The sequence below is a fragment of the Otolemur garnettii genome, unplaced genomic scaffold (assembly GCF_000181295.1).
Source record: "Otolemur garnettii isolate 467f Iridium unplaced genomic scaffold, OtoGar3 scaffold00249, whole genome shotgun sequence".
NCBI classification, from domain to species: domain Eukaryota; kingdom Metazoa; phylum Chordata; class Mammalia; order Primates; family Galagidae; genus Otolemur; species Otolemur garnettii.
The window spans coordinates 1283687-1302581 of record NW_003852644.1 but is presented as its reverse complement, the minus strand read 5'-3'; the positions used below and the strand labels follow the sequence as shown (position 1 = coordinate 1302581).

Below are 18895 nucleotides of genomic sequence, written 5' to 3'. Positions count from 1 at the left end.
AAGCAATTCTCTTGCCTCAGCCTCCCAATAGCTGGGACTACAGGCGCCCACCACAATGCCTGGCTATTTTTGCTGTTGTTGCAGTTTGGCCGGGACTGGGTTTGAACCCACCACCCTCGGTAGATGGGACGGGCGCCCTACTCACTGAGCCACAGGCGCCACCCCCAAACCACTTGTTTTTTAACCTTGACTCTCCCTTTGAAACTTTCCTCTGTACTGTATTTTCTCATGCCTAAGACTTCAACAAAAGCCAGTAATGAAAGTTGGAGGGAGGTGCACCCTTGTTTCTCCTTGAGGAGTGCTTGCTGGTATTGGCCTCCCTGGATCCCTCAGGTCAGTGCAAATGGACTGAATAGGTGTTATGCATTTGTGTGGAGATGCACCAACACAAACCCACAAATTCTTCATGTCAGATATTCCACCTGCCTGCTCTGGCTTTTCAGGGAAGGCTGAAGCTATTGATAATAACAGGAAGCAGACTTCTGACTGCATTTTCTCTACTTGACCCCTAGCACACAACAGGAATTGCTGGTTGCCAAGTAGCCAGGTCCAGGTGACATCAGGTAGGCCCAAGAGCACAGGCAGTTGGAATATAAAAATTTTGGTTTTGGGGCAGCAACTGTGGCTCAAAGGAGTAGGGCACTGGCCCCATATGCCAGAGGTGGTGGGTTCAAACCCAGCACCAGCCAAAAACTGCAACAAAAAAAAAATTAAAAATTTTGGTTTTCTCTAAGATGAAAATATCTCTTTGTTTTCCCTTACCTGGCTCTTCCAGCCCATCCCTCCTTTCCCTCTTGCCAACTTCACCCCATCCTCAGACAGTCCCTCCCCTCACTGCCCTTTTCAAAATGGCACTCTTCAGCCTCACCATGTATCAAGCCCAGCCCTCTCACCTGTCATAGCTCTTAGTACTGCATAATTCCCTCAAGATCCCCTCAAACTCATTTGAGAAGGACAGTATCAACATTCTGGGAAACCCATGCAAACACTCAAATTATTTATACCTTACTGGTCCTCAGAGGCTAAAGAATATCATTGAACTATGGCTCTGAATGTTTTTTTTATTATTATTTTTTATTTTGGTGGGGGTGGGGTGGGGACAGGGTATTGCTCAGTTGCCCAGGGTAGAGTGCAGTGGCATCATCATACCTCACAGTAGCCTTGAACTCCTGGGCTCAAGCAATCTCCTGTCTTCAGCTTCTCAAAGTGCTAGGATTACAGACATAGCCACCACACCCAGCCTGCTGGGAATGTTTATGATCATCTACAAATCAAACCCTTTTGAGAATGCACCCCCAACACATGTATATTTGCTTGTTTGTCATATGCATGTGCTAATTTGAACTTTACAAAACACACACAAAAATAAACTTTTAAGGCCAGGTGTGGTAGTTCACGCCTGTAACCCTAGCCCTCTAGGAGGCTGAGGTGGGTGGATTGCCTGAGCTCACAAGTTCCAGACCAGCCTGAGCAAGAGCTAGACCCTGTCTCTAAAAATAGTCAGGTGTTCCAGGCATCTATAGTCCCAGCTACTCGGGAAGCTGAGGCAAGAGAATCACTTAGCCCAAGAGTTTGAGGTTGTTGGCAGTGCCTATAGCTCAGTGGATAGGGCACCAGCCACATACACCCAGGCTGGCAGGTTCGAACCCAGCCTGGGCCAGCTAAAACAATGACAACTGCAACAACAACAAAAAATAAAATAATATAGCCGGGCGTTGTGACAGGCATCTGTAGTCCCAGCTACTTGGGAGGCTGAGGCAAGAGACTCACTTAGACCAAGAGTTTGAGGTTGCTGTGAGTTGTGACACCATGGCACTCAACCGCAGGACGACTGAGACTCTGTCTCCAAAAAAATAAAAATAATAAACTTTTAAAATAAGTATTTTAAAATAAATTTAAATGGGCGGCGCCTGTGGCTCAGTGAGTAGGAGGCCAGCCCCATATACTGAGGGTGGTGGGTTCAAACCGGGCCCCAGCCAAACTGCAACAAAAAAATAGCCGGGCGTTGTGGCGGGTGCCTGTGGTCCCAGCTACTCGGGAGTCCGAGGCAAGAGAATCGCCTAGGCCCGGGAGTTGGAGGTTACTGTGAGCTGTGACGTCACAGCACTCTATCAAGGACAACCAAAAAAAAAAAAACTTTCCCTCATTTAAAAATAAATTTAAATGTAAATAAATGTATTCATAAAACTATTACAATTATTAATTTGAACAATTAAAGAGATGGTCTAGTTTTTCTTTTTTTCTTTTTTTTTTTTTCACATCCACAACAATGTGTCTTGTGCACCTTCCAGGGACAAGTACCTCCGACTTTGAACACTGGTCGTGGCAAGAGGTTCTTTCAGAGCAGTACATACTGATTCCAGCCGTCCCAGCAACCTTGGGAACACACAAATCCCTTTAATTCTGCACTGGTTTACTTCCAACTTTCCTTGCTACACTCTCCCACCACCATTTTTTCCACCCTTCAGCCTAATGTTTCCGTATCTTTTACCGAGAAGCCTCCGAACCTTGCTGGTTCAGCCAAAATAGTTTTGAAAGCTGGACAAGTTCAATTAATGTTCTACAGCAAGAAAACAGGTGCTCGCTCAATGCATGAAGGAAAGGGGAAACTCGGCAAAGCCTGGGGTTCAGGTCGGTCGGACTTGGTCCTCGAGCCTCGGGACTGGACAACCTGAGCTGTATTGTGGCTACAGGCGTCCCAACTCTGCTAACGGCTAACTTGTGTTCCATTGCACCCAGAGATCGCAGCCCCTCCACGGAGCGTGTCACCCTAGCGACGATAAAAGCTGGGTCAGATCCCCAGCACATGGGCGGGACAAGTGAGCGTCCAGCTGCAAGCAGCTGCAATCCGGGAAACCGCCCGCACCGCAAGCCTTCGCCGGTTAATCCATACAAGTTACGTCACATCCGGTTGGACCAGGCGCGGCTGCCAGAGGTGAACACGCCGCCATGGGAGGGCGGGGTCCTGAGGCGGGGGCGGGGCGGGGCCTCGGCGGGGCGGGGCGGGGATTCAGCGGGTGGGGCGGGGCCTCAGCTGGCAGAGCTAGCAGGCGTTTGCCGGCGGTCAGTCGCTGGCTCGTAGCTCAGCGGCCGCAGTGGCGGGTGAGATCCTCCGGCCGGTAAGGAAAGTGCAGAGACAGCTTCTGACCCCGGCCCTGCTCCACGATTGCCCACTTGGGCGCTTGGGCCAAGTGGGCCCGCAGGGAAGGGCAGCCGCCTCGCAATCGCGAGGCCTGGCTTGGCCGCAGGGCCCAAGTGGCGTAAGGGCCCCCCTCCTGCGACCCCGAGACCACCCGAGCCAGTCGCCGGCCTATAGCCTGTAGGGCGGCGGGGCGCCCTTCCTTCATAACCTCCTGAGTTCGTGCCTGAGCTTTGCTTGTGACCCCTCCGACAACTTCCAGACTCCCAGGTAGGGAGGAGCCCCATACTTGGCCTGTGAGGAAAAGGCATCTGGGCTGGTATTCCCTTCCCTGCCTTGGGGGACATCTGCTCAAACTCTTCTTTCAAGCAGAAATGGTGTGGGATCTGGGTTAAACCCTTATTGCAGGGATTCTAAGCCACCAGCCCTACTGGAAAGATGGGGCATGAGATAGATGGCCCTCCACCTTTCCCTTCTGACTGGTTCACACTACACTGGTGGCTTCAGTCCTGGTGCCTTCATCTTTTCCCCTCCACTTCGCCTCGCCTACTCCACTCTCCGCTCTGGTTTTCCTGCCTACCTCTTCAGTCATAAACTACAAGGCTGGACCGAGGCCTCCAGGGTGAGTGACCAAAACTCCAAGTCAGCAGAGGCCATGTCATTCTGGGGTGGGGTGGGGGAGATTTTCCCAGGGATGGGCTTTTGCTTACCCTGCCCTCCACCCTCCACTGCCCCTTCTCCACAGTCTCAGATGGGAGGAGGCCAGGGCCAAATATGGATAGGATCTAGGAAGGCAGGGGCCTCTTCCAGGACTGGGACACTTATAGGGATGAGGCAACCAACAGTAGTGTTGTAAAACTGCTGTGTCCCCATCCTGGTTGCCCCAGTTCTAGCAAATGATGTGATACTAGGATGGTGGCTGCCAAAAATTGAGAAATGGAAGGAGGCAAACCTCCTTTCACCCTGAGGCACTGCCATCCCCTAGAAACACTCATAGTCCCACTGGAAATAATGAGGCTGTGATAAAGGCACATGTGGGCATGGGGAGGAGCCCCTGGACTCTAAGAAGAGACTCTCAGATGTTCTGCAGCAGCTCTAGGAGCTCAAATTCTGAGACTGCTAGATAAGTGGGTGATCGGGCAGAAGGAGAAGCCCCAGCGGACATGTGGCTCTATTTATCTTACTCTTACTGCCCCTTTTGGCAACTTCCCTGGGGAGGGGATGCCTGATTCTCACTAGGACTCCCATCTTGTCACTATGAGGCAGGTATGGTAGGCCAAGTAGTGACAGCAGCTTTGTTCCCAACTCTTCGTCAGGACAGACATCAGCCCCTGGGGTCTTGGGACCAATGATCACACACTGTGCCACTTTGCCAACAGCTTTGTGTCTGGAAGATTAAACTCAACCTCCCTAATATACTCTCCGAAGTACTCTTAGATATGTCCTAAGCCAGTGTTAACCATCAGTACTGTTTGTTTTCATCTATCTGATGTCATAGTCATCCCTGGGAAGCCTCTGGAAGATTTCATCCCTACTATGGTATCACTGCATCCTTACTGTGGCTGCATCGTGATGGCAGTGGGAAATAGGCTAGTGGTAACAGGACTGTGGGTGGATCTCCTGAATCCCTTGGTACCAGGAGATTTCTGTGAGGTGGGCAAGCCCGGGGAAATCAGCAAGTATCAGCAGGTTGAATGTGAACTTCTCTCTCCAGGTGGCCCCTCTGAACAAGAGATAGGAAACTTGAGGTGCTGAGAGAGAAGACAGCCAAATGGCATTCAAAGGCCAGCACTAACCATTGCCTCACCATTCCGAAGCTTGGAGTGAGGGGGCCTGCTAAGTCTTTTAGTAATGGGCTTCCAGATCCCCATGCTCCTGGTCTCCGAACTGATCACCCTCACCAGTGTCTCTGTGTCCCTTGTGTCCTCAGGGAGAGCTCTGCCATCAAGGAAGACAGCACAGAAGGACCCACCCATGGACCCTTTCCTGGACAACCCGGCAGCACCAGTACGGGTGCTCTTCTAAGTCACAGAGAACCTGGGGACATCATCCATCCTTTGGAAAGAGTCATGGTGTTAAGGAGGATCAGGGCCAGTTCCAAGCACTGGCCTAGCCTGAGAAGCAGGGTTGGCCATATAGACCCCCTAGGCATGCTCAGAGCTTCCCTGCTGCTCATCAACATGACTTGGGGGGCCCAAGGGACAGCCAGTGCTAACCTCAGCAGAGCTCTGGGCCACACTATGCCACTGACAGGAGGCCGCTACTTGAGCATTGGGGATGGCTCTGTGATGGAGTTTGAGTTTCCTGAAGAGAGTGAGGGCATCATCGTGATCTCAAGCCAGTACCCAATCCAGGCCAATGGGATGGGCCCTGGCCCCACACTGAGAGTCACATCCCTAGACACAGAGGTGCTGGCCATCAAGAATGTGAGTGCCATAACATGGGGTGGTGGGCGTGGCTTTGTGGTAAGCATCCACTCAGGCCTGCCTGGGTTGGCCCCACTCCACATCCAGCTCATGGACCCCCACAAGGCCCCACCCAAGCTGATTGAGGAGCGGAGAGATTTCTGCATCAAGGTCTCACCTGCTGAAGACACCTCTGCAACACTCAGCACCAACCTGGCCCACTTTTCAGAGAACCCAATACTCTACCTGCTCCTGCCTCTTATCTTTGTCAACAAGTGTTCATTTGGGTGCAAAGTGGAATTCGAAGTTCTGAAGGGACTTGTGCAGAGCCCCCAGCCCATGCTGCTGGGCCTCCTAGGCCAGTTTCTGGTCATGCCCTTCTATGCTTTCCTGATGGCCAAGGTCTTCATGCTGCCCAAAGCCTTGGCTCTGGGCCTCATCATCACCTGCTCATCACCTGGGGGCGGTGGGAGCTACCTCTACAGCCTCCTTCTTGGAGGGGATGTTACCCTGGCAATCTCCATGACTTTTATCTCAACAGTGGCTGCCACCGGTTTCCTACCACTATCCTCAGCGATCTATAGCCGTCTGCTCAGCATCCATGAAACACTCCATGTGCCCATCTCCAAGATCCTGGGGACCCTGCTATTCATCGCCATCCCCATAGCAGCGGGTGTTTTGATCAAGTCCAAGCTCCCCAAGTTCTCCCAGCTGCTGCTTCAGGTCATCAAGCCCTTCAGCTTTGTGCTCCTCTTGGGTGGCCTTTTCCTGGCCTACCGCATGGGAGTCTTCATCCTGGCAGGTGTCAGGCTACCCATTGTACTGGTGGGCCTCACAGTGCCCTTGGTTGGCCTCTTGGTGGGCTACTGTCTGGCCACATGCCTGAAACTGCCAGTGGCCCAGCGGCGGACAGTCAGCATTGAGGTAGGGGTGCAAAACAGTCTGATGGCCTTGGCCATGCTCCAGCTGTCCCTCCGCCGCCTCCAAGCTGACTATGCCTCCCAGGCCCCCTTCATTGTGGCACTGAGTGGCACCTCTGAGATGCTGGCCTTGGTCATTGGCCACTTCATCTATAGTAGCCTGTTTCCAGTTCCTTGACAACTCTGGGTCAAGATTGCATCATCCCCCAGCCCCCACACTCCACCCACTGTCCCCACAGTTCTTGTGTACCAAAGGCCTTTAGTTCTCATGCACTATGCACTCAGAAAAAATCCAAGCTTATTTTTTTTACTGATTTTTTATTCTCCAGCTTTCAGTGCCAAAGAGGCCATGCTGAGTTAAGTAGGTGGGCACTGCCCAGAAAATATATTTCAATAAAAGAGAGAAGCAGGCTTGAGTCCCTTCCAATCTTTGCCCTTTGGGGCCTGGGAGTGGGGGTAGGAAGAGTGTGCCTGGCAGAACCCCTGCCTCCCATCGTCGGCCCGGTCAGGTGTGGGGCAGGGTGGAGGACCAACTTATGTGGCACAGTGACCCCTGGGAATGCTTTATAAGCCCACACCCCATGAGAGGTGGGCCTCTCTTTTTAGAATGAGCAGTGGGAGCATGAGAGCAGAAGCCTGCCTCCCCTGCCTCCTTCCCAGCTCACTTGGGGTTTTGCAGCTAGACTGGAAAGGAGGAGGCAGAAAGCAAGCAGGCAGTGGGGCAAGCTTGGCAGGGATGGGCTGCTGGCGGACTTACTGAGATACAGAGAACCAGGGTTTGCCTGCTCCACCAGTGAGGTAGGAAGTTAGGGTGGGCCAGGCAGTCCGCAGGGGCGAGCGTACTTTCTGGTCCTTCTTTCTCCCATGCCCCAGTTGCCAGATGAAACAGACCTGGCGCGACTCTCCTCTTTCTGGTCCCAGAAGACTGAACCAGCCACTTCCCTGCGCTGTGGCTTTGGCTGGGGATTCACTAGCTGGGCGGTCCCAGTTCGAATTCGAGGTGGAACCCTGAAGAGACTCCTCCTCCTGGGCGCGGCTAGGGGCGGGAGTGGGCGTGGCTGTGGGAGGACACGCCCCTCTTGCCGTTTCCGGGCGCGGCAGGCGGTTCCGGCGCGTGCCCAGGACAGCGGCGGCGCGCGGCGGCGGGGGGCGGTTAGGTTGCGCGCCGGCCCTGGTGGACGCCGGCGCAGCCGCCATGCAGCTGACGGTGAAGGCGCTCCAGGGCCGCGAGTGCAGCCTGCAGGTAGGGTCCCCAGACCTGAGTCATTGTGGGCGGCTCGCTCATTCAGCCCCTCCCGGCACAGGACCGAGCAGGGGCTGAGGGCGGGAAGGGGCGAGCGGGCGGGTGAGGCCAGGAGAACTGCCTGTAGAAGAGGAAGCGAGAGCTTGGTCGCCCAGGGGCTGCGGGCTCAACCCCTGCCTCCCACCCTTGGCTCGGTCAGGTGCGGGAGGACGAGTTGGTGTCCACACTGAAGCAGCTGGTCTCAGAGAAGCTGAACGTCCCCGTGCGCCAGCAGCGGCTGCTGTTCAAGGGCAAGGCCCTGGCAGGTAACCAGACAGAGGAGATGCCCAGGTAGCCCCGCAGGAAGTCGGAGGATGGGGTGTAAAGGCCGAACTTGGGCAGCAGTGTGATGGGTTGAGGTGCTGGCTCCTGGCACCAACTGCCACCAGACCGTAGGGGAGGTGGCTGAATCCACCACAGCCAGATGCCACAGTGCTCAGCCAGCTCCCCCAAGCAGCGTCGCTGCCTGGGCAACCCCCGCAGCCATAGGTAAAAAACCCCATCAGTTTCTCTTTGGCAGATGGGAAACGACTCTCTGATTATAGCATCGGGCCCAATTCCAAGCTCAACCTAGTGGTCAAACCCCTGGAGAAGGTGTTACTGGAAGAAGGCACTGCCCAGAGACTGACTAACTCCCCACCCCTGCACGTCTGGCAGCTAATCTCTAAAGTCTTGGCACGCCACTTCAGTGCAGCGGATGCCAGCAGGGTCCTGGAACAACTACAGAGGGTGAGAAGGGCAACTCTGGACATCCACTCCAGTCCCAGCTGCTCCCAAGCCCCTGCCTCTGTCACAGTGTACCGTCCCCCACTGGCACCCCTGAATTTTCCTGGCCTTCTTTCCTCAGGATTATGAGAGGTCCCTGAGCCGCCTGACGCTGGATGACATCGAACGCTTGGCCAGCCGCTTTCTGCACCCTGAAGTGACTGAGGCTATGGAGAAGAAGTTCTCTAAATAGCATTCTTGGAATATGGGGAGGAGCCCAAGGGCAGGCCACAGCTGCATGTTACATTAAATGTGTTCTCATGTTGCAGTTTGGCTCATAATAATAATAATAATATGCTGGCATGTTCCCAGCTCTTGCTACCTGCTAGGCACCACTCAAAGTACTTGACCTGGGTTTACTCCCATACCCATGGAAGAGGTGAGACAGCACAGCAGAGGCACCTAACTATGAAGTAGGGAAGCCAGTATCAGAGTTCAGCCAGCTTCTTGAAGTGCCTCAGGGTGAGGAGTTAAAGGGGGCTGCTTGGAGGGATGGGCTATAGTATTTTGCATTTGTCCCACCAAGAATAAACACCAAAGTGACTCCCTCCCAAGCCAGAAAGGGGAAGCAGCTGTCACCTGATCTCCAGTGGTCTGACATAGCCCTCAGCTAACCTCCACAGGAGGCCAAGTGACAGCCAGCCCAGGGCCTCCTCAGCTGCTGCAATCAGTGTGTGTTTGACAAATGGAAAAGCAGGTTGGGGGCTGAGAAGTCACAATGTCACCCCAGCTCTGATGTAACTTCAGGCAAATCCCTGTGTCCCAAGCATTGACTCTATACAGTGAGGGTCACTCCTCTGACCTGAGTCAATGTCTTTCATCCTTACCCCAAACCAGCATGGGGAGTTTCTGCAGTGATTCTCCCTCTTGTGTTCAGTAAGCAAACTGAAGCCAAAAGTGAAGCAATAGCCAATTGTGGCCTAGAGATGAGGTATCCTGGCCCTTGGTGACACAGCTCTTCTCTGGGTGCACCGTCTGCTTGTCTCCTCTTCTTGAAAGCAGATGGCTCTCATTTATTAGGGCTGACAGGGGACTTAGAAAAGCACTGTCAGAGCTAGAGGACTGGGCCGAGGCTTTCATGCCTAGTACTCACCCATAGCATGGAAGATGGACACTTCCCCTGCCACCTGTATACAGGGACTCCCTTCATTGCCTGAGAGGAAACCTTGAGGTACCAGGGAGGTGGCACTGGTTCCTCCTTTACCCTGCCCTGCATGGGCACTAGAGGTCATCTAAGCACCTGCTCCTTGGAGGAGGGCCCCTATGGGCAGTAGAGGCTGGAAGGAAGCAATGTACAGGACAGCACTCCAGCCCCTCCACCTTCACCAAGGGAACTGCTCTCAGTGTGGTCAGGGCTGCACCTATACTCCTTGCCTAGGGCCTCCTTGGGCCTTGAGGGGGGAACACTGGGTCCCTGGGCTAGAAAGATAGCGGCCCAGTGGGTAAAGGCTTTGAAGGGCAAACAAAAGCCCCAGGTCCTCCCTTAGAGCTCTGAAGCTGGACCCAGCAGAGACCAGCTTCGGAGCATGTGTGTGGTCTGGCAACTCAGAGATAAACTACAAGTACTCTCACTTATGTTGAATGAGGAAATTTATTTTGAGACAGAGTCTCACTATGTCACCCTTGGTAGAGTGCTGTCACAGCAACCTCAAATTCTTTGGCTTATGCAATTCTCTTGCCTCAGCCTCCCAAGTAGCTGGGACTACAGGTACCTGCCACAATGCCTGGCCAGTTTTTGGTTGTAGTTGTTCGGCAGGCCAGGGCTGGGTTTGAACCCACCAGCTCTGGTGCATGTGGCTGGTGTCCTAGCTGCTTGAGCTACAGGCACCAAGCCTATTTTGAGAACTTTAAAGGTGAATCTGAGACTGACTTATATCCAAAAAGAACCATATTAACTAGGCTGCTTTTGTTTTGCAATAATTGGTTTAACAATAAAGGAACTTGGTTTAATCAGTAAAGGATGTTTATTGGCTTATGAAACCGAAAAGTCCAGTGATACTGTTAGTGGATGAGCAATTTCAGCAGATACCCAGTTTATTCCTGCCTCCCTGTGTTCTCCATATCTGCCTCGTCCCAGACCATCACCCCTGACGGTCAAAAGATAGCTGCCTACAGCTTGTGTGCAATCCCTCTCTTGCTGCCAGAGGTGCACCTTCTCTGTAGTGTAGCTTCTGTCTCAGATGCTTCCAGCAAATAAATGCTATTATCTCATTGGTCAGAACTGGCTTGTGTGTCCCATCATTTGGGTTGGCATGGGGGAGGGGTTATTCCCCATCAGGACTGACTCTATGGAGCTATGTATGGGGACAGTTTCCCTGGATATACTTGGGCTGGACAAGGGATGGGGAGGTTCCACGGGAGGGCTGAATGGTGGCCACAAACAGCAACTGTTCATTACAGGGGACATGCATGTCTTAGAAAGATCAGGACCACCGTAGAGGTAGTGAAGGAGGGAGAGCTGCAGTGGGGAGTCGAGGCAGGAGCTCAGACAAGGGGAAGCATTTTCTGAGGCTTGCCCCAGGCCAGGGCCCTGTGCTGCACGTTTTCATTTAAACCTCCAACAGGGATTCATCATCATTTGACCTGTCCTAGGGTTGGTTTTTAAATCTCTTTTGCCAATCCTCCCAGCTCCAGGGTGACAGGCTGGAGGCCATGTGGTTAAGAAATGCATCCAGCCGGTGGAATTGGCAGCCTGTGCAGTGAGGATTGTTAAAGGCAGGAAGCCCTTTCTATGCAGAGCTCAGATCTCATTTTTCGGCATTGCTCAAATGCCATCAGCTGGGAAGTGGAGGATCCAGGACTTGAACTCAGGCCTGGCCCAATTCCCAAGCTGTTGTAACAATGGTGCTGTGCAGCCTTCAATGATGTTGAAGAGTTGTCTATGGACAGAAAGTCCTGAAAGCTGCGAGGAGGAGGAGGTAGCTTCCTAGAGAATGTGTGGCATTAAAAATGGGGATACAGGGCAGCCTGTGGCTCAGTGAGTAGGGCACTGGCCCCATATACCTGACCCCAGCCAAACCACAACAAAAAATAGCAGGGCATTGTGGCAAGTGCCTGTAGTCCCAGATGCTCAGGAGGCTGAGGCAAGAGAATCGCCTAAGCCCAGTAGTTGGAGGTTGCTGTGAGCTGTGTGACGCTGCCACGGCACTCTACTGAGGGCAATAAGGTGAGACTCCTATCTCTGGAAAAAAGGGGGGTGGGGAATACAACTGAGACTTGAGAGACTTCACCAACTAGAGATGAAGTGGAGGCAGAGGAACTGTCAAAGCAGGCTGAGAAGTGTCTCCCAGACCCAAGACCACAGGGAGAACCAAGAACACACTTCCAGGAAAAGGCTGGTTGTCTAATGCTGCCAAGAGGTGAGGTGAAGGCAGGATGGAGACTCCTCTGGAGTTAGTGCTGAGGTCATTGGCAACGTTGAGGGATAGGAAACCACTGGTGGGCTGAGGAGGCAGCGGTAGTGACTGGGGACCCACTCATTCCAGAAGCTTGTTTGTACAGGGGTGTGGAGAGAGTGGTGTCATTAGTGGTGTTAAGCCATGGGGTACTGTGTCAGGGACTAGTGGTAGAGAAGGACAGAAATGGGCTGATGTGGCATCTATTTTGAGGGGACATTCAACAGAATTTGCTAATATAGTTTAGCATTAAATCCTTCTTATGATTACAAAGGAGGAAAACAGAAACCCATTAGGACACCCATCGTTGGAAATTTCGTGTCACCTTATAAACTTTTTTTTTTAAGAGTCTCACTTTATTGCCCTCAGTAGAGTGCCATAGCGGTACAGCTCACAGCAACCCCAACTCCTGGGTTTAGGCAATTCTCGTGCCTCAGCCTCCCAAGTAGCTGGGACTACGGGCGCCAGCAACAATGCCCGGCTATTTTTTGGTTGCAGTTTGGACGAAGCCGGATTCGAACCCGTCACTCTCGCTCGGTACATGGGGCCAGTGCCCTACCCACTGAGCCACAGGCGCCGTCTGTTACAAACTTTTTTTTATTGTAAATGTCAGAAAAGGCCATTTTTTAAAAACTGGGCATGCGGATACACAAAAAGGAAATTAAAATCACCCAGAATGCCACCACCCACAGATCATGAGCATGACATGTTGCTCTAGGATTTCTCCTCATGTGTATCATTTACTAACGTTGCATTCTGCCTTTTCATGAATTGCATTAGACCTGCCCCCACAGCCAGCACTTTCACTCAGGTCGCTGTCACTTCTTGCCTCCGTGCACAGCCCATTCTAAAATGCAAATCTGACTGGTTCACTGTCCTCTGTGAGACCCCTTCGGTTGGGCAACAAGAGCAGAGTACAGAGCAGTAGTCTTGGAGGCCAGAGGCCTACCCGAGGCGGCCACCGTCCTCCTCCCAATCACCACTGGGACGTCCATGCCACATCTTTCGGGGACATTTGGGCCCCGGGGAGACAGATGGCGCTATGCCGACGGCTCACCCAAAGGCCTCAAGTGAGCTTCCCAGGGACACAGAGGCAGGACTGCTTCACTCAGGCGCACTGGGGTCATAAGGCGCTCTAAGGGGTGGGGTTTCGTGAGGGATTGCTCATTGGCTAGGCAGTATGGGGTCTCCAGAAGACCGTGGCAGGCTTGGCTGGGTAAGAACCAATCTTGCCCGTTGTAATGACAAGGTGCCTGTTAGCGCTTGCGCAGTGGTAATCCCAAGTCGCCCTATAGGACTGACCCTTGTGAGGAAACCTCAATTTCCCCAGGACCCAAGGGCAGCAGGGCCAAATTGGAGGAAACCGACTAGGCACGGGGCGACCTTATTAGGGATCTGTTTGTGCAGGCGCCCTGGACTAGGGTCACGTGCTAAGGGGCAAACACTCCGGAGGAAACCTCAGTCTCTGGAGCTAACAGGGTCTCCAAAGTCCTCCGGCAAAGCTGGCTTGGCGGGAACTGAACACGCACCAGACAGCCTCACCATGGACCTGCGCAGACGAGTATGGGTGTGGCCACGCGCGAGGGGCGGTGCTTCTGGAGGGCACCACAGTCTCTAAGCCGCCCGCAGAGAGGGCGGGGTCGAAGCGGAGGGCGCAGCCAGCCAAAGCAGAGGGCGGAGTGAGCCGAAGCGGAGGGCGGAGTGAGCCGAAGCGCGGCTGGCTTGGTGTAGGGAGACATGCTGGCTGCAGACCCCAGCGCAGATGGAGACATGGAGGGTGTAGCGGCCGGCGCTGACGTCCGGGATGGCCAGGCTGGTACGGGCACCGCTGCACCTGTGGCCGGTGAAGCTCCCCATGTCGTGAGGGTACCGTACGACCCAGGTCCTAGCGGAGACGCCGTAGCCCCGTCCAGAAGGCCAGGAATTCAGCCGCACTTATTGTATCCTATCTGCGGGCAAAATCGGGCAGGAGCTGGGGGCTGCCTGCGGCGGGTGGAAGGGTAGGCCCAGGAGAAAGAAAAAGAGACCCAAGGTAGGGAGCAGGGGGAACTGGGGACTGGAGATACAGGCCCAGGGTGTTCAGGGGAAGTTAAGAAATGGAGAAAGGCAACCGGGGACGACTGGGGGTGAAGTACAAGCCAAGGATGGCCGAGACCAGATCAGGGGGGAAGGAATGAGATCAGGGATGAAGGACGGGATGGCCTGGGGGTGTGGAAACAGGCCTCTCGGAGGTGAAACTAGTTTGAGCCTCAGAAGGGACTAGACAGCTTCAGAGGAGCAAGGAGGCCAGAGACACAGGCAGAATTGGTATCAGATACTTTCTTTACCCAACCGCCACCAGCGCCCTCAGCGTACCTTTCCCGACCCCCTTGGAGGCGGAAATCGCCCATGGGTCACTGGCTCCTGATGTGGAACCCCACCAAAGAGCAGTTGGGAAGGATCTTACAGTGAGTGGCAGCATCCTGGCCGTGTAAGTTCTAAAACGGGCTGCAGTGAGGGGGAGAATGAAGGTGAAGGGCCAGTCTCCGTTGAGGGGCACTCTATTGAGGATGTGCAGATACCCAGTAAGGGGCAGGCGGGGTGCACCGGGCAGATCTCTACCTGAGGAGCTCTGTAATAATGGGACGCCAGAGGGTTGGTGTGATTACATGCCTGAAGAGCAGAGGAAGGAAGGCCACCTCCAACTAGATACTTTTTTCTTCACTCTTAGCCGCTGGAGAGCTGAAGACTCTCGTCTGCTCCGAATTTCCATCATGAACTTTCTTGACCAGCTTTCCCTGGTAGTGCAGACCATGCAGCGCTTTGGGCCCCCTGTTTCACGCTAAGCCTAGGCTGGGAAAAGGAGCTGAGGTCTGATCTCGTGTCTCCTACGAAGTGCATCCTTCCTTCCCATAGTGACTCCCACGGTACTTGCTACTTTAGGGTGGGGGCCTAATGGTTTGCCTGTATTGTATTGTATTGGCTCTTGGGTGCTCAGGGTCCACTTGTTTTGTTAGTTGCTTAAATGTTTGTTACTGCAGAAAATAAAATTGATCTACTATTCCAAGTCTCAGTTTATTTTCAGCTGCAGCACCTCCATTGCCATTGCCCTTGAGTTGCAGGGAAGGTTCTGGGTATCAGATATACAAATAGTACAAGTTAATTGAGGACAATTTAGGAAATGGAAAAGAATGACAATCTTTTGGGTCCTGCCATTCAGTATTAACTACTATCAACATTTTGAAGTACTTCCTCAATTGTACAATTGTATTTATGAATAAATGTGCAATAGTAATATATAATGAGTAATTTGTGCAAATTTACTATGAAATTTTTTCCTGATTGGCTGGGTGCAGTGGCTCACACCTGTAATCCTAGCACTTGAGAGGCCGAGATGGGTGGATTGCCTGAGCTCACAAGTTATAGACCAGCCTGAGCCAGAGCGAGACCTCGTCTCTAAAAAAATAGCCAGGTGTTGTGGTGGGTGCCTATAGTCCCAGCTACTTAGGAAGCTGAGACAGGAGGATCGCTTGAACCCGAGTTTGAGGTTGCTGTGGGCTAAGATGCTACAGCACTCTACTGAGGGCGACCAAGTGAGACTCTAGCTCAAAAAATAATAATAATAATAATAAGGCCTGGTGCAGTGGCTCACACCTGTAATCCTACCACTGCCACTCTGGGAGGCCGAGGTGGGTTGGTGGATTGCCTGAGCTCACAAGTTCCAGACCAGCCTGAGCCAGAGCAATCCCCCCATCTCTGAAAAACAGCTGGGCGTTGTGGTGGACACCTGTAGTCCCAGCTACTCTGGAGGCAAGAGAATCACTTAAGCCCAAGAATTTGAGGTTGCTGTGAGCTGTGACACTATGGCACTCTACTGAGGGCAAGAAAGTGAGTCTCAAAAAACAAAACTAAATACTTTTTTTTCCTGATTTTTTTTTTTGAGACAGAGCCTCAAGCTGTCCCCCTAGGTAGAGTGCCGTGGCATCACAGCTCACAGCAACCTCCAACTCCTGGGCTCAAGCGAGTCTCCTGCCTCCGCCTCCCAAGTAGCTGGGACCACAGGCACCCACCACAACACCTGGCTATTTTTTGGTTTCAGCCATCATTGTTGTTTAGCAGGCCTGGGCTGGATTTGAACCACCAGCTTAAGTGTATGTGGCTGGTGCCTTAGCCATTTGAGCCACAGGCGCCAAGCCTTTTTCCTGATTTTTAAAATCTAACATGAACTTTCCTTTTTCTAAAAATTATTCAAAAACATTGAATACACAAAAGATGTATTATAATGTGAGAGTTGAGCTCTAAATTGTTTCCAATTTTTGCCTGTTGCAGATAGTGATTCAATGGAATTCTTATATTTAAGCCTTTACATGAACTTCCCTAAGATAGATTTCAAGAGGTAGAATTACTGAGTGGAGGTGGCACCTGTGGCTCAAGGAATAGGGTGCCGGCTCCATATACCGGAGGTGGTGGGTTCAAACCCAGCCCTGGCCAAAAACTGCAAAAAATAAAAATAAAATGTAAAAAAAAAAAAGAATTACTGAGTGGAATATTTATTATTTACTTATTTAGGGCTCTTGATCTGTAGTACAAAATTGCTCACTAAAAAGTGTGTCTTCCTGGCTCAGTGCCTGTGGCTCAAGTGGCTAAGGCGCCAGCCACATATACCTGAGCTGGTAGGTTGGAATCCAGCCCAGGCCTGCCAAATAACAATGATGGCTGCAACCAAAAAATAGCTGGGTAATGTGGCGTGTGCCTGTAGTCCCAGCTACTTGGGAGGCAGAGGCAGGAGAATCACCCGAACCCAGGAGTTGGAGGTTTCTGTGAGCTGTGATGCTATGGCACTCTACCCAGGGCAACAGCCTGAGGCTCTGTCTCAAAAAAAAAAAAAAGGTGTCCTCCTACCAGAATGTTGCTTTCCCACATCTTTGTCAGTGTCTGCTTCCTGTCAAAATAAAAAACGTAGTATATGCTACTTGGGAGACTGAGGCAAGAGAAACTCGAGCCAAGGAGTTTGAGGTCGCTGTGAGCTATGACACCACGGCACTCTACCAGGGTGACAGAGTGAGATACTATCTCAAAAAAAAACAAACCATAGGGTACATGGGAATAATGAACAATCTAGAAACAAGCAATTTTGTGGCTTATCAGCCTGTGAAGAAAAGACCTATGAAGAAAAGTTCCAGGAAAACTAACTATAGCTTTTGGGGGAAGGAGTCCGCTCTCTGTAAAATCTGTTATGTTCCATAACCATGCTAAATTCAGTCTTGTATCTCTTTTATAGATACCATCAGATTTTCTCCATAGATGATAACTGTTTGCTCAGAATAAAGACATCTGTTTCTTCCAGACTGGACACCTTCAAGTGATTAATTTCTCTCTTCAGAATGGGTTGTATTTTCCTGCTTCTGTGTATCCCTGGTAGGTTGTTTTTTGTTTTGACATAGAGTCTCACTCTGACATCCTAGGTAGTGCTGCAGCGTCATAGCTCATAGCAACCTCAAACTCCCAAGTAGCTGGGACTACAGGTGCCCACCACAATGCCTGGATATTTTTAGAGATGGGGTTTCGCTCTTGCTCAGGCTGGTCTTAAACTTCTGAGCTCAAGCAATCCACCCACCTCAGCCTCCCAGAATGCTGGGATTACAGGTGTGAGCCCAGCCCTAGTGGCAATGGTCTTGATGATCACAAGGATGACAAGAGTGGTAGAGAATCTCAGCTCACGTGGCATCTGATTTGGCTGTGGCTGGGATCTTACTTGCTTTTTTCCCTCCCCCTTGCTCTCTTTCCTTTCTGTATTTTCCTATCTTTATTGATTCACAATTTTTAGACTTTACTGATAGTTAAGAAATTAGCCTTTTTGCAACACTGCAACACTACATACTCTGCTTCCCCTCCTCACTCTTTCATGCTTCTCTTAGATTCTGTTTCTGAGAGATTCCCCCATTAAAAAATTGCCTGCTCTCTTCATTTGGCTTAGCTTCGGTAATCTCACAATGGTGATAGTCTAAACTACCTGACTTGTCCTCTGTCAGGCTGATCCTGTCTAGGTTGACTGACTGACTACACAGCTGTCATCCTGGCACTTGACTTTGTCCTTGACGGGAATCTAGTCCTGCCACACCTGACTTGCTCTTCACTATTTTACTCCTTGTTTCTGTTTGTGTATTTGGTTGTTTTTTACCTCAGGCTTATCAACGCACAATTTAAGTGCTATAACCTTTATCAGGTGGTTAGGTGGACAGGTCTAGGGCAGCAGCCCCCAACCTTTTTGGCACCAGGGACTGGTTTCGTGGAAGACAATTTTTCCACTGATGGCGGAGTAGGGGATAGTTTTGCTATGAGACCACAAGGAATTGATGTATTACTGTCTCTGTAGTCATACTCCTCTGCTAGTGACAATCTGTATTTGTAGCTTCCCCCCCAGCACTGGCATCACCACCTTAGCTGCACCTCAGATCATCAGACATTAGATTCTCATAAGGAGAGCAGCCCAGATCCTTCTTGAGTGCAGTTTACAGTGGGGTACAGGCTCCTATGAGACTAATGCTGCCGCTGATCTGCAGGTGGAGCTCAGGTGGTGATGCCAGCAATGGGGAGTGGCTATAAATAGAGATGAAGCTTTGCTCACTTTCTGTGTGGCTTGGTTCCTAACAGGCCACAGACTGGTACCAGTCTGCAGCCCTGGAGTCCACAAGACTAGGGGTCCTGGGGACCACAACACTAGGGGTTTGGCAAACACATACCATGGTGTAACCACCACTACAATCAGCCATCTTGGCTCTATGGGTCAACTGCTGAAGCTTATGGCTTTAAAACCCAAGTTGGGTTGTGTCATGCTCTGTTCCAAACCATCCAATGGACTTCCCTCTCATTTCAAAGCCAAGTTCATACAGTGGCCTGCAAACCCAAAGTAACCTGGCCTCATCCACTCCCACTGCTGCCTTACTCCTCGGATCCAGCCACACAGGCCCATGACCCCTCACCTTTCTTTTTTCTTTTTTTTTTTTTTT

General features: G+C 51.7%; 4 protein-coding genes across 4 annotated transcripts in view; all 4 read left to right on the top strand.

Moving 5' to 3' along the window:
• Nucleotides 1–9160, top strand: part of FAM3A (family with sequence similarity 3 member A) — a 23571-nt gene extending 14411 nt beyond the window's left edge. The window contains exon 10 of the mRNA XM_012813226.2: nucleotides 9150–9160. The gene's annotated coding sequence lies outside the window, so the exon portion shown is untranslated. The remainder of the gene's footprint in view (nucleotides 1–9149) is intronic.
• On the top strand, nucleotides 5209–6858 carry SLC10A3 (solute carrier family 10 member 3). Its single transcript, XM_023508474.1, has one exon. The coding sequence runs from the start codon at nucleotides 5209–5211 to the stop codon at nucleotides 6640–6642; it is 1434 nt and encodes a 477-aa protein (XP_023364242.1). The 3' UTR covers nucleotides 6643–6858.
• On the top strand, nucleotides 7574–8779 carry UBL4A (ubiquitin like 4A). The gene is made up of 4 exons (XM_003802571.3): nucleotides 7574–7707; nucleotides 7907–8012; nucleotides 8267–8475; nucleotides 8594–8779. Exons 1-4 carry the CDS (start codon nucleotides 7660–7662, stop codon nucleotides 8702–8704), a joined length of 474 nt encoding a protein of 157 aa, XP_003802619.1. The 5' UTR covers nucleotides 7574–7659; the 3' UTR covers nucleotides 8705–8779.
• Nucleotides 9161–13617: 4457 nt separating the features above from the next.
• LAGE3 (L antigen family member 3) lies at nucleotides 13618–14946 on the top strand. The gene is made up of 3 exons (XM_003802592.3): nucleotides 13618–13846; nucleotides 14248–14376; nucleotides 14617–14946. The coding sequence occupies exons 1-3, from the start codon at nucleotides 13644–13646 to the stop codon at nucleotides 14729–14731; spliced, it is 447 nt and encodes a 148-aa protein (XP_003802640.1). The 5' UTR covers nucleotides 13618–13643; the 3' UTR covers nucleotides 14732–14946.
• Nucleotides 14947–18895: the final 3949 nt, after the last annotated feature.

Bases quoted from the DNA above. Each gene is read 5' to 3' on its own strand.
- UBL4A (XM_003802571.3), top strand. From the start codon at position 7,660: ATGCAGCTGACGGTGAAGGCGCTCCAGGGCCGCGAGTGCAGCCTGCAG. The intron at 7,708-7,906 runs GTAGGGTCCCCA...TGGCTCGGTCAG, and splicing joins GCCGCGAGTGCAGCCTGCAG to GTGCGGGAGGACGAGTTGGT. The intron at 8,013-8,266 runs GTAACCAGACAG...TCTCTTTGGCAG, and splicing joins CAAGGGCAAGGCCCTGGCAG to ATGGGAAACGACTCTCTGAT.
- SLC10A3 (XM_023508474.1), top strand. From the start codon at position 5,209: ATGGTGTTAAGGAGGATCAGGGCCAGTTCCAAGCACTGGCCTAGCCTG.
- LAGE3 (XM_003802592.3), top strand. From the start codon at position 13,644: ATGCTGGCTGCAGACCCCAGCGCAGATGGAGACATGGAGGGTGTAGCG. The intron at 13,847-14,247 runs GTATCCTATCTG...AACCGCCACCAG, and splicing joins GGAATTCAGCCGCACTTATT to CGCCCTCAGCGTACCTTTCC. The intron at 14,377-14,616 runs GTAAGTTCTAAA...CTTCACTCTTAG, and splicing joins AGTGGCAGCATCCTGGCCGT to CCGCTGGAGAGCTGAAGACT.